The 14,184-nt window shown below is 33.4% G+C and overlaps 2 protein-coding genes across 2 annotated transcripts; one reads left to right on the forward strand and one right to left on the reverse strand.

Annotated features, from left to right (window-relative positions):
- Positions 1 to 1,129: 1,129 nt before the first annotated feature.
- Positions 1,130 to 3,048, reverse strand: LOC124352911. The gene is made up of 2 exons (XM_046802636.1): positions 2,892 to 3,048; positions 1,130 to 1,532 (listed from the first exon to the last, which is right to left on the reverse strand). The coding sequence occupies exon 2, from the start codon at positions 1,523 to 1,525 to the stop codon at positions 1,169 to 1,171; it is 357 nt and encodes a 118-aa protein (XP_046658592.1). The 5' UTR covers positions 1,526 to 1,532; positions 2,892 to 3,048; the 3' UTR covers positions 1,130 to 1,168.
- Positions 3,049 to 6,005: 2,957 nt separating this feature from the next.
- LOC124354245 (D site-binding protein) lies at positions 6,006 to 14,184 on the forward strand. Its single transcript, XM_046804560.1, has 3 exons — positions 6,006 to 6,024; positions 9,682 to 9,833; positions 13,971 to 14,184. Exons 1-3 carry the CDS (start codon positions 6,006 to 6,008, stop codon positions 14,100 to 14,102), a joined length of 303 nt encoding a protein of 100 aa, XP_046660516.1. The 3' UTR covers positions 14,103 to 14,184.

A 14,184-nucleotide genomic window follows, 5' to 3' on the forward strand; every position in this document is an offset into this window, starting at 1 on the left:
TCCAGTTCATACGTTTAATTTCTTATTTTTAAAGTCACTATTAAAATCTTTAAAATTACTGAATAGACTAATTATGTTTTGCAATAAATTTTGTTTCTTTATAAATTGTATTCTCACTAACGAATGGTCGTACACTCCAATTCTATGCCTAGGTTCATTAACCTTTAGAGTTAGAATCTAATAAAATTTGAGGTAATACTGAAACAAAAGCCAAGACACTTTGCACACTTCAATGCATTATTTGCTACGGTATGACCTCCGGTGGACTCAGGTACTGGCCTTAACAGTTAAAAATCACTAATGCTCACTAAAAAAAGTTACCCTTCGATTTAAGGGCTCCAAAATACGAGTCTTGACATATAATAGTTCAGGGATCGTTTGAGATGACGACTCAAAGTACATCTCTACAATACATCTGATATGTTGTGAAAGGGCTGCAGAAACACAGGAAACGGCTAATTACTTCCTAAATTATTCTCACTGCTTTGAGAATTAAACTTACATTAGTAAAATCTAATCCAAAAGTACTTTATTAGTTGGGTAATTCAAATTTGCACTATACACTAGCATAGTTCTTTATGTAGATTATTCAGGTTTACCTGCTAGTATATTTATTCCAACAGTTCATTTTTTAAATTGTTTATTTGTATTGTATTTTACATACGTGTTACCATCACACGTGTAAAAATGGTGATGAAAATATCAAAATAAGGTGTTTGCATTTATAATAGACTTGTTATGTTCCAAATTAAAATAGTTTCTACAACTGAGTTTTATTTGGTATATCATCAATAATAATTATTACAAATAATTTTAATAGGTAAAAATCTTTGGTTTTGAAACTACTAGTTATCACTAATTAGTGCTACTTGTTATAATAGTAACAAATTTAATCTGGAACAAATCCCTCAGTTAAAGAGTAACACTAAATAAAGGAGGACTTGGTTAATAAATTACAATAATATTAATAAAATAAATTTATTGAAACAAAAATATGGCTTTTTAATAAACACTTGAATATCAAGTAAAATAAATAAATACATTAGTTTTATGGAATGTTGACAGTTCCTTTCGAAGTATACTCTAGGAGAGTGGTACTAACCAAGAAAAGGTATACAGAGGATAAAACCCTAACTAATCATAAGAAAAGTTTACAGTCATAACGTTCTCAAAATGAATAAAATCGGAGTGAAATAATCAGAGGAATCATTTGCCCCAGGATCCCCCGATGCTGCCGCCCACGCCGCGGTCTCTCTGGCCGTTGTTGGGGCCCTCCGTAAGTCCTCTCCCAGTGGCCGTGAACCTCCGCTTGTACCCTACCGTCATTTGTGACGTCCCATTTCTTGTTCCCCTCAGCTCGCACCACAGTGCCGCCGTTCCTTGTGGTGTCTGCCCCTACTGCCCAGCCACCGTCCTTGTTCTTCTCCTCTGGCTGGGGGGACCGTGGTTGACGATTCGAAGAAGGTAGGGCGAGGGTGGCTGCTGCACACGCACACACCAACAAAACGAGCAGGGTGACTTTCATTGTCAAGCTGAAATACACATATTAACTTTATTTATTTATTTTCAATATAAAAATATAGACGATTACTTCAACTAGTAGACGCTTAAATTCAACTAATGTTTCTTAGAGTTCGTGTTGAACTTTAAGACCGATCCTATTTCAAGTTAAAATAGAACGTATTTAAAACAAGGATTGAACAGGGATTCCACATATCGATATACTCGCCAGTATTTCAACTGTGTTATCTAATGAATATGTGTATCTTGAAATCATTTGACTATTTACATGTATAAAAAATTAAAAGCTAAAAAAGTTTTAAGCACATCATAGTTTTGAATTTGTACATACATATTTAACTTACGCTATCCTACTGGTAGTTGTAGGGTCTATGTGGGTCTGATTTATAATCTGACTGTAGTCCTCATTCTAGCAATACTCCACTGGAAGATGTGAGTTAATGAGTATTGTATCTCACAAGTAACTCAATGAGAATGAAAGTTATTTCATGCTGTGCACAAGAGAACATTTTATTTTAAGAAAACGGCAAATACTATTTGTTATATACTCAACTATTTCGTAATGTTATTTGGTATTTTGTAAATTCGCTAATTCGAGTTTGTGAAAAGGAGTTCTTTTTCATCTGTAAAGGCTTTTTGGGGATAAAACCTTAACAAGACGAAGTTTGCAAGAAACAATTACCTATGAATTCAATTTAAAATTTATAAGCAAATGTGTACAAAAATGAATTTTATTGTTTTTAAGCTTCACAAAACTACGTGAACTAATAAATTGTAAAATTCCACATAATAAAGTTGCACGTAACAACGTCTGTTTATGAAACCTTAATCTTTAAATAATATTTCCCGATTGCATTTAAATCGTTTGTGTTGTAATATAAGTTTCCTCCATTAGATAGGTTTTTAATTAAGCATTCTTATTTTGGTAACAAAGATCACTATTTGGTCATCTAAGTCATAACTATTTATTTCGTGGTTACTTTAGTTTCTTAACAATTTCAGAGTCTGAAACGGCAAGTTACGGTGTTTATTATTGGGCTGAGTGGAACAGCCAGCTTGTGTAAAGCCTGGCAATGAAAGAGCTAGTTTTTGTATTTAAATAATAGCTGAAGAATCGTTTTCCGAAAAATTAGAAACTATAATAAATCAAATACATGTCTTAGAATATATAACAAATATTTTTGTAGGTCGCGACGTATTCTTGACTGTATGATTAAAAGTTGAAATATACTGAAAGTCGTAACCGATATAACTTTACTTTAGTTCAGAAATAAATAATTTTTTGCGATCGATATAAACATTAATTATAGGCCTACTTATTACTACTTGGATGTTTGAATAACATAATCACATTGAGGTAAAAAACATACCTGAAGATTAGAAACTCAAGGAGTTTATTCGTTGCAGTAGCAGTAGAGTGTGATGGTGATAGAGTTAATGCTTGTATATTTATACTTAACTTAGTCGGGGATCTCCCTCTCCTGTTATTCACAGAGCTGTAGTCTGATCTGAGACGCGGAGTTTTCTCAAGGCCGTGAAGACGTCATATCACACTGATTACTTTACACTTTTATCAAGTAGTAGTACTATGCGTGAAAAAAATGTAGAAGATATATTTTATAAAGCAGTTATTATATTTTGTTCTGTTATAGTTATTTGTATCTGTAATTGGTGTTTTATTATTATTAGTATATAATGCGTCATATCACACTAACCACTTCACAGCCTTATTTATAGTACCATAAAAGAGTAAACGTTGAAGATATATATTACAAAGTATTTGATACCTATTGTTTGTTTAAAGTTATTTTTATCTGTAATTGGGGTTATTTATTATGAGTTTACAATATAACTAAATACAAATTCAATATTTTACGAGTAAGTCGTTTGATAAGTAACAATTCCAATTTCAGATGTTTAGACAATTTTTAACTACGTCTCGTTAAAAATTTTCTGTTTTGGAACTCCTCAAAATTTTTGTGGCTGAATAGAGTTCCTATTAGCATAACCTCATGCCTAGTACTACTTGTACATTTGTAAAATAATTCTGAAGTAGAAGAAGGTATATACAATAATTTCGTATATATGATGTAATTGTCTTCTAAGATTCCAAAGTGAATATAAAAACATCTTAATGATTGCTTCAATACACAAAGCATTTGTACTATCGATGGTAATTTTCTTGTTTGAAACTGATTTAACATAGTTGATATTGTATAGGATTACATTGGTTAACACGTTTTTATTTTCAAGTGTTAAACGGATCTAAATATTAATTGTGATTCAGTGAGCCATCGATTGACATTAGAATTGGAATAATTTTTAACCCTTATGGGTGAAACCTAAAAGCAAGACAGAGGTGGGGTTTCTTAAAATAGTAAAAATTTATCTTAATAAAGCTAGAGATCATACATTTTCGTTGTTTGACTTCAGAATGACGTACATATTAGGAGACAAAAAAATAAAAAATCCGTCCTGGAGAAATGGAACAAAACAGAGTGTGGAGATTGAAAAATTGTAAATAATAAATAAGCTACCTGGAGTGTGCTATGTGGAGAATGTTCTTCAAATTTACAAGTTTCAGGTAACTTTCCTCTTTCAGTCATTTATTTCAGGAGTACTAGGGAATTGTTTTACCATTCATGCCAAGGTTGCAATAATAATATCCTCATTGGGAGTCTCTTTGGAATCTACGCTAGATTAGAGTGACAGCATAGAGTGCAGAGGTTGGAATTATCCAAATAAACATAATCCGCTTCAGAGAAAGAATTGAAAATGTCTAGTTTTAAAATGTCATTCCGTTCTGAGTTACGTTTCCTGTTGAATAATGTGATTTATAAAACTAATATTTCAGCGATAGCCCTAAAATATCGTAATCGGTGTCACTAATCTTTATCAAAATGCCATCTATATTTCTAATATAGGACACAGAAAGTAAGAAATACAAACTTTTAAAATAAAATTAAACAGATTTCATGAATGCCGCAATCTTTGACGGTGATGAATAATTTAACAATATAAACATAAATGTTATAATGTTCTTGTAATCAACAACGTTAGTGATGCCGGTTGCACTGATCATGTTAATCTTGGATTTCTTTTTCTGAACAGGACACAAAATGTTTAAATACAAAACAAACCGGATTTAAAAATAGCATTCATTTTCTCAATACTAATATTTTATTCAGAACGATTGAGGAGTACCACTACTGTATTGTAACAGTGTCGTTACAACATAAAACAAGAGTTTTGTTCCCATGATTTAATGTGTCTTTATTACCCTACGTACTTATAATGAATGTGATTGTAAAAGTATCTTCCATCGAGTACAAAAGAACACAGAAATAGACGTACTGACAACAGTCATAGCTGCTCAAAATCCTCAGGAACGGCAACTAGCACTTTGGTCCTTAGAACGGAAATACTTTATTTATTGGGAAACGTGGTGAAAACGTTGTATAGAGTGACGATAAAACAACTGACAGAACATAACAAAAAGAAAAGATAGTTCAGGGACTATGTTTTGTATAAGCATAGAAATACGTAATCAGGGGAGTCTTTAAATCAATCGAGAAATTTTCTTTAGGAAAGAAATCGATCGTTAAACTAACTAGTTTTGATAAATGGTAGGGTGTCAAAAGGGAAAAATATATCAATCGATTATTTATACTAACATCACCATCGACTCCAAGTGGCAACACCGTCTCTCTATATAGTTTTTTGACAGTGAGAGAACTAAATATTCCTTAATCGATTTCAAGAAAAAACCAGGCTGTGTGCTTATTCGGCGCAAATAATAAACTATTATTATTTATTGAATATTTACGTTTCACAAGTTTAGGGCTACAAAAATGGCTTTCAATTTAGCTTGTTACATCCATTTCCTAACAGATACAATAATAACAGTTTTGTGAAACTCGTAAGCACACAACTTCCTCGCTTTCCGTAATTATAAATTATTATTTTGATTACTGAATTATTTTACTATAAGTACTAGAGACTAAATACAACAATTATTGTAGACATTTATAGACACCAGTAACGTGAGATTATCTAAATTTCACTATTTCATAGAGTTGTTTCTTTATTATTTTTCCTTATAATAATGTAGTCTTATAAATGAGTTGAGAGTTTCCTCCGACTTTTCTGGAGATTGAGCCGATGAGTAGTTTCATTACGATCCTTGAAACAATAGTTTTTTATGGCTCATATAAAAATGAATGATTTTCGGGAGTCATTTGTATATAAATACTCTTTATAAAATTTATAAATAAACACGTTTTTTAATAAATATAACAAAATACATTATTTTATTGAATCAAATATTTTATACTTTACATGGCTTTAAATTTTAAAGGTGATAGTAAAAAAGTAGAAACTTAAAAATTAAAAGTCAATGTAAAGTCTTTACAATTACTTTAAAACGCCAAAAAGATTTTTTTCTGATAGTTGACTGGAAGGTAAAAAAGGGAGGAGGTTTAACGATGGATTCCTCAAAAAAAGGTCAGATCCTTGAACCTCCATTGTAATCGATTAAGGATCTGATATTATAGAAATTTACATGGAGAATACCCAATATACATTGGGAAACTTGTTCAGGAAAGTGTTGAAATTATTCTTCTTCGCTTGATGTTTCTTTAGTAAAATATGAAGTTTAATTTTATGGCATAGCTTTAGAAACTTTATAATGAATAAACGTCCTTTATAGTTTTTATTTATGTGTAGTAATCTGTTATTAATTGTTTTTAACATTATTTCCATTAATTTGGTTGTGATAGCTTTTTTGTTGAAGCACTCCAATATTTATTGGTGTATACACGACTGTCTTTTAGATAATTTAGTGTCAATGTGTCCTTTTTTATATGAAATGTAAAAAAATGTCTATTGTACCTCATACCAAAAGTGTTTAAGAAAGAATATTACAAACTGCTTAAGAAAGAAACACAAAAGCCAAATAATAATTATATCACCAAAAATAAATGAAGGAAAAGTCGTAATACTACTAAATAAGTCACAAGTAATTCACCAATAGTAATAAACCCCATACGAGGGAACTACAGTAGAGTTTCACAGTGATCGCTCTTGGCAGTAGAGGATCAGCAATAAAGAGTTTCGAGCAACTTGTAACATCTCACAGTTGCTCTTAGTAACTCAGGCAGTAAAATCAGCACATCTGTCTACTTCCTCCGTGTAAGCGCGCTCTGTTTGTACTGATATTTGGTCGGTTTTGTTGTTCTTCCGTTTGTAACTAATATTGTGCATGAGGTTACGATACTCTTGATGGTTTTGTAAGTCATATGAATTACATTAACCGATAATGGAAGCAACTAAAATTACTCACAGTTTTATTACGTACATTTTCTAATGTACGTTCTGTTTTAATTTTGAAACTGAAATACCTTTCTATGTCCTACTTTCAAATTATTTTACATTCTGCTTTATCTTTGCTTGGTAAATTAACAACAATTTATTCTTTACATTCTGCAATTATTACAGATTTTCGTAAATATATAAATATTTATCTTGAATTTTTAAATTAAAATGCGAAACTTAGAAGCAATTATATAGGTCGTATACGTTTTTAAATACAGACTATCTTAGTAGATAGTTTTCTTGAATTGGCGGTTTGTTACATTTTCTGCTTTGTATCCTTGGTGGAAGTAGGTGGGAGTTTTTAAATGGAAAAGACATTTCTTAGATACTTCCACAATAAATTTATTAAAAATAGCGCTTTCGCCTGTTAAGGCATCATCAGTTTTTACATTGTTTACAGAAAACAACATATGTGTAAAATATAATAAACATATGGATAAAAAGAATAAAATTTAAAACAAACTGTAAAGACCAAACACTAATAAATTATAAAAGAATTATGTAAGAAAAATATGGTTTGCAATTCATAATTTTTGGACATGGATTTCTTTTTTTACTAATGGTTATAAAAATATCACTGAAATTTACGGAAGGTTGGAATACAATTATCTTTTAAAACTGTCATACACGCACTTTCAATTTTATTTCTTTTAGTCCAGGAAGATTCTTTAAAACACTACCACTAGACGATTCAAATTTATATGATGGTTTTCTTTTACTGCATGTTCAACTAATTTAGATTTTTCAACGTTTTCTTTTTTATAATTATAAATATGTTCTTTTACCCTAATTTCCACAGGTCTTGATGTTTGGCCGATATACGTCTTGTTGCAACCACAGTCAATTTTATATATCACATTTTGGTTTCTTGATGTTTGTTTTTCGGTTTTAATTTTGTTAAATAGCTTCTTTATATTATTTTCGGACTTAAAAACAGTGCGGATGTTAAATTTATAATTTATCTTACGAATTTTTCTGATGTTCCTTTTACATAAGGAATAGTTATGGTAGTGAGGATATTTAGGATTGTCTTTTTTGGTAATTTGCTTACAAAATTTGTTTTTAGCCTTAGCTCGTTCAATAATTGACGGAGGGTAGTTGTTTTTGATCAAAAGTTCTGTAGTATAATTTTCTCCTAAAATTTTTATCTTCGTTATCAGTTATCAAATGATTAATCTTCTGGAACAAACTTTGTACTAATCCAATTTTTACATGTTGAGGATGATTTGAATTATAATTAAGGTACTGTCCACTGAAAGTCTTCTTGTAAAATAATGTTGTTTTAATTGTGTTTTCTTTTGTTTTCGTTATCAAAAATATCAAGAAATGGAATTTCACTGTTAACCTCATTTTCAATAGTGAATTTTATCGAAGGCCTAATTGAATTGATGTGTTTTAAAAATTCGTCTTGGATGTTAATTTTATTTTACCAGGTTGTTTACATTATTGAGAAGCAAACTGGTTACACTATTCGAATCTTCAAGAGTACAACATATTTAGAATTTTTATATTTTTCAAAAATTTAGGTAGACCCATTCTTATTTTTGGTTGTTCTTCAGCTTTATTATTGAATGAGGAACTCTATTAAGTTATTGCGGACAGTTTACGTCTGTTAAGTTAAGGTCCTCCGTTAGATTGGACCTTCAAAATATGCCAAATTTAATGGTTAAAAATTATGTTATCAAGTTTTTTTTTAAATTATTTGAAGGAGATCTTTCTTTGCCAAAAAACATTTAAATTAAATTAAATCAATCGTTTAACTACATGTATTATAGCTAGACAGCTATTGTACATTACTACTTTAAAACCCCATTTTGAAAATTACTAACTCAAACTAAAATAATGGAAAAATGTTGGATTCACTCAGGGCCTAGTATGATACTAGGCCCTGATTTACACTAGGGTAATATAAATAAGCAGATTTTAAAAAGATTGCATTGCGTTTTTGTGTTATAGGATAAACTATAAAACGTTTTACACCCCCCCCCCCCCCACCCCCCCCCCCCCCCACCCCCCCCCCCCCCCACCCCCCCCCCCCCCCACCCCCCCCCCCCCCCACCCCCCCCCCCCCCCACCCCCAAGTAGAGGTACGTGTTAGACCTCATACATGATATATATATATATATATATATATATATATATATATATTATATATATATATATATATATATATAGCATGTACTATATATTAGTACACAGCAATTTAGTTGTATACTGTGAACCAATTTCTCCACTTGTATTTGTTTTTAACAAAATAAGGACGATTTAAAAAATTCGTGTGCTCTTTTCTCAGCCTATTCTTCTGAAAAGTTGAAACAGTGGGAAAGCTAAATGCCCCACTTTGTCTCATGCATTCATGGGCTGACCTATTTAGTGTATTGTACAATAATGCTCAGATGATGAATTCAGATTAAGTTTAAAAATGGTCAAATCAATTAAGTGTATGCATTCACATAGGATAATTTTTTTTAATAAAAGAATGTTTTCTAGTTCAAATTTAACTTGGACTGCTTACTCCTCATAACCTCACAAACAAAATGTTCTATCAAGACCTTCGCTCATCATAAATTTGTTAACAGACTACCTCTCCTACAACTAAGAGTATGATTCATTAAAATGTTGATTTTACAGAGAATTGTGTCTTCAGTTGTGTTTTAGTACCTTTGGAAAATTGTTATAAACATTGTAAGTTTGATCCCCAATAAATATAGTGGTCATTAAAGTTTAACACGTAAACTTACAGAGTGGAGTTGAATGAATGAAATCTGACCGTCTGATTACTTACAGGAAGTGTGATCAGCGTCTGTTCCCAGAAGAAACGGGGGGAGAAGAGAGCAATCCCAGAGGAACAAAAGGATGAGAGGTACTACGAGAGACGTAAACGCAACAACCAGGCGGCTAAGAAATCGAGAGACGCACGCCGCATTCGAGAGGACCAGGTCTGAGTTTTTAGTAAATTCTTATAACCATATTAAAAATGAATTCAAATACACAACTTAACTTCAAATGAAAGAATATGCGAAACTCTTGCTTGAACCCTTTACGGATTTTGACGTAATATTACGATCATAGCGATAGCCTAAAATTGTGCTACTGACAATATTTCTAAGGAAACCGTGCCTAATGCAAGTAGTTCTGGCGTTTTCTACTAGATGTCAGCACTTCCTTGGTCCTCCGCCATGAGTGTTAAATACACCTGTGCTGCACCTTAGTTATAGTTGAATAGATGTAACTTCCGTATTGGAAGCGTGTGGAGGGGCAGCGAGCAGTGGAGAGACTGATGCCGCGTTGGTGCGGGCACTGCCGTGAGCGGTCACTTTCTTACCGAACACTGAGAAGAGAACATCAGACGGTGCGCGCCAGCGTACTTCCCAACAAACAACGCGTCAGTATGTGTTGTCTTTTGATTGTTTACACTAGTAATCAGAAACGAAATTTCTCTAACTTAACACAAATATGTGCGATATTAATATGTTACCATTATGCTATATAATAATCTACAACTACTAAATAATTCGGATATCGTGAAGGACAAATAATTTGGGTACTCTGAAAACCTAATATTGCATTCACAGCACGAATATATTTATTGCGGGGGCTATCAAAATACTTCAAACACCGTCAGCATACATTCTGTTGACGTATATTTCCTGTGTTCCTTAGTCAGTTTGCACTCTATATTCGTCAGCAAAATCTTCAAGGTCACTAGTTTCACTGTCACTGTCATCTCCATTCACGTGAATTATCATTTCCTCTACTGCTGTTTCAATGAGACCTTCTTGTGTCCACGCTTCTAAAATAGATTTTTTGTGTGCTTTAAGATATCCATCCATTCTAACGGTTGTAACTTGTTGAAGTCCTTCTTCGTTTAACCTCCTAACTTCAGTCATGTTAAATGTTTTATTGCTCCGAGCAACGTGTCCCTTAACTTGTGCCCAAACCATCTCTATTGCATTGAAATGGCAATGGTAAGGTGGCAGTCTGGCAATTTTATGTCCTTGGGCTTTAGCCATCTCATTTATAATATACTTGGGGACCGGTGGTTTATTCATTTCACATATTTCTAACAACTCGGCTTTTGTAAAATCTTCTGCAAATTGTATGTTATGCTCGCGAAGCCACGCCTGAATTTCCGCTTTTTTGTTACGTTGCGTTGGGGCCTTATCTAAAATCTTGGAGTGGTATGGGGCGTTGTCCATAACAATAACCGATGGAGCAGAAAGGTTAGGTAGAAGTGATTCTCTGAACCATTTTGAAAAAGTGTCATGGTTCATTTCTTCATGGTAGTCTGTAGTTTGCTTTGAAGCAAATAACAAGCAATAATTAGGAACAAACCCTCCAGATGTACCAGCGTGCAGTAAAATAAGCCTAGCGCTTTTGCCAATATGCCTTTGCCGATGTGGCAACAGTGCCTGTTGCTATGGCAACCGCGTCAGACGCTCCTCGCTCCTATTGGTCAGGTAGCCAACCAGGCAGTTCTCCCTCTCACTCCAACGTCAGAACGCCCCACCACGCCGATACGGAAGTTATATCTATTCGACTATAGTTCCCTGTAGTCGCACGGTACATACAGCTATGTCGCCCATGTCATCCACCCTGTATTATTTCATGGTTTTATTTCTAGTGTTTATTGTGTCATTGAAATATCCAACATGTAAAAACATTGTAAAATAGTATATATCTAAATTCTACAAACTTGTATCTGTAAAAACGGCAAAATAATTTTTAAAAAACAAAACAACATAATAAAAAGTTTAAAAATTGGTGTCATATTGGCACCCCCGTTAAGCCCTGAATCCCATGTACTGAAGATCTGCAGTAGGGCAAACAGAATGTTTAGATTCGTTTTCTGCTTATCAAGCCATTTAAGTGACACAGTTGCCTTAATGGCTCACCAGTGTGGAATCATACTCAGAAATTACTCCTTGAGGAACTGAAGGGTATTGAAAGAAAATCTGTCCGAGTGGTAGGTGTCAAGAAGAGATTTCCCTACCAGCACGTTCCCATTGAAGACCTGTCTTGAGATCCCCACCATCTTGTGAACTGCCATTTTCTGTTGACGTTGTGCTACTATATAAGATCCTCAATGGCAAGGTTGACTGTCTTGACTTATTGCATCTGTTCCAATTCAGGACTCCATCATCCACACGATCCAGCAACCTGTTCGTCAGGCAACACCACCCCGCTAACTATACAGTACAATAGTCCAACTTCAAAGATCTGGAAACAGTGCTGCTGTAATTGTTGACCTTTTCAAGGATAGCGTAGCGGTGCTTAAGACAAAAATCGTGGGACATTCATGTTGAGGCAAAAGTATTTTGTGGCTTGAATTTTTTTTTAATCTGTAACACTATGTTTTGAGATTTGCAATGTGATCTATTCCTCAGGTGGATAACATTTAATGTTTTGTTCTGATTTGTTCTAACCTCGGTATTTCCTGTTACAGTTACATTTTATATTGTAAACACAGTTTTTGGATTCCTGAGTGCCATTCTTTAGGTTTATGAAATTTTGTCTGAGAGTGTTGTGTGTTTTAAACATAGTTCTAAAACTTTACTTTCTACCTACCCTTCTAATTTTTCTCTGATAGTTCCAGCACATGAAGAATTGACATAAATGCAAATTTATTTCTATTCTCAAGTTAGGGTAAAAGTGACTATAGTTGAATTAAAGACAGAAGGGTATTGAGACCCGGCAGCGATGGCCGAGGTTCGGGGCTCTTCGGGACCGGTCGGCTACAGTGTTGCCAAGTTGTTCTGTCTGACTAGATCATCCACAGCGTTCACATAAACCGCTTCTAGGTAGGGGTGGTTCGCAGCGGAAATATGTGGACACATTTATCGAAGCGATAAATTAATAGCGTTCGTTGTTTTGAGAATTGTTATTTTATAAGTAATTGAGTCAGAAATCAAAACCTCGTAAAGGATATTTACTGAAACCACGAGTGTATTATTGAAAAATATACATAGGCCTAATAATAATAATTTGAATATTGTACATTTTACTGTTATTAATAGTAACCTACAAAACACCAAGGAGTATAGTAAAAACGAACTAAAATTATATTCGTTAAGTAAATGCAAGTCTGCTGAGTTATAATTATTTACTCAGTCTTATCAGTCTTAGCAAATCCATTGAAATGACCACTGTGCCGCGGTCAAAAATCAACTTAAAAACAAATAAAGATACTGTAGTTTAAACCTGATGAAGCTCGTTTAGGATAGTATTTTTAACCAATAAAAGGTATCCTGTTAAAACCGTTATAGGATAATAAAATTGTTAATTGTTGAGTCTAAACTTAAATTGCTAGGGTGACCAAAATGCAAAATTTGCGACTAGGGCGTCAATCTGACTATGATATGAAATTTCCTTCAGTTAATTTTTTCGATCAACTTAATGTAATCTAATTACTTGACAAAAAATCTGTAAAAATATTTCGAAACTTGTTATATTTTAAATTTATTACTAAATGTTACTAACTGTAAACCACAGGCACACTTATCACGCGAGTGCCGGGGCCTACCGCGTTTTTTATCACTATTTCAGTGCCCTGAGACATGGTACGGAATTAACAGTAATTAAATAATGTCTGTCACAAAAATGTAACACTAGAAAGTACGTGCGTACACTTGTCTTCCAAATAAGGTTTAGTCTTGAAAAAGACACACTTGGCCACGAACACACGGAAGCGCAATAACACCACACGAAACAACATACATAACCAACAACCAATGACGACGTAATGAAGCACGGTTTGCTACTGCGCATCACCCAGCTGATACCTACCGGATGACAGGTACAACAGAGGAGACGTGACAACGCTGCCTCCGTCGAAAAGGAAAGTGCTCGGCTGTGATTGGTGGAGCGGTAGGGCGAGCCTTCGTGAGGCAGTTCGGCTGTCTTCGGTCGAGCTCGTCCCAATACCCTTCTGTCTTTAATTCAACTATAATAAAACAGTCAAAATATAACGTTGTAGACAAATAATTACTAATAAAATAGTAATAATACATCACTAGGTTGAAAATAAATCTTCGATGGTAAATTTGTAATTTATTTAATACTTTATTACATTTCAGATTGCAATGCGAGCAATGCACCTGGAACATGAAAACGCTATGTTAACTGCCCAGAACATCACACTAAGGGAAGAGATACAGACCCTACGCCAGCTGATTCTAAAGTGCAACAAAAGTTCACAAAGTAACTAACTAATTATAATCTATACTGGCTTTGTTAGTTTATTGTTCTGAAATTTATTGGATGTTATGTTAATAAACCATTTTAATTTAA

This window comes from Homalodisca vitripennis, chromosome 1, assembly GCF_021130785.1.
Source record: "Homalodisca vitripennis isolate AUS2020 chromosome 1, UT_GWSS_2.1, whole genome shotgun sequence".
NCBI lineage: Eukaryota > Metazoa > Arthropoda > Insecta > Hemiptera > Cicadellidae > Homalodisca > Homalodisca vitripennis.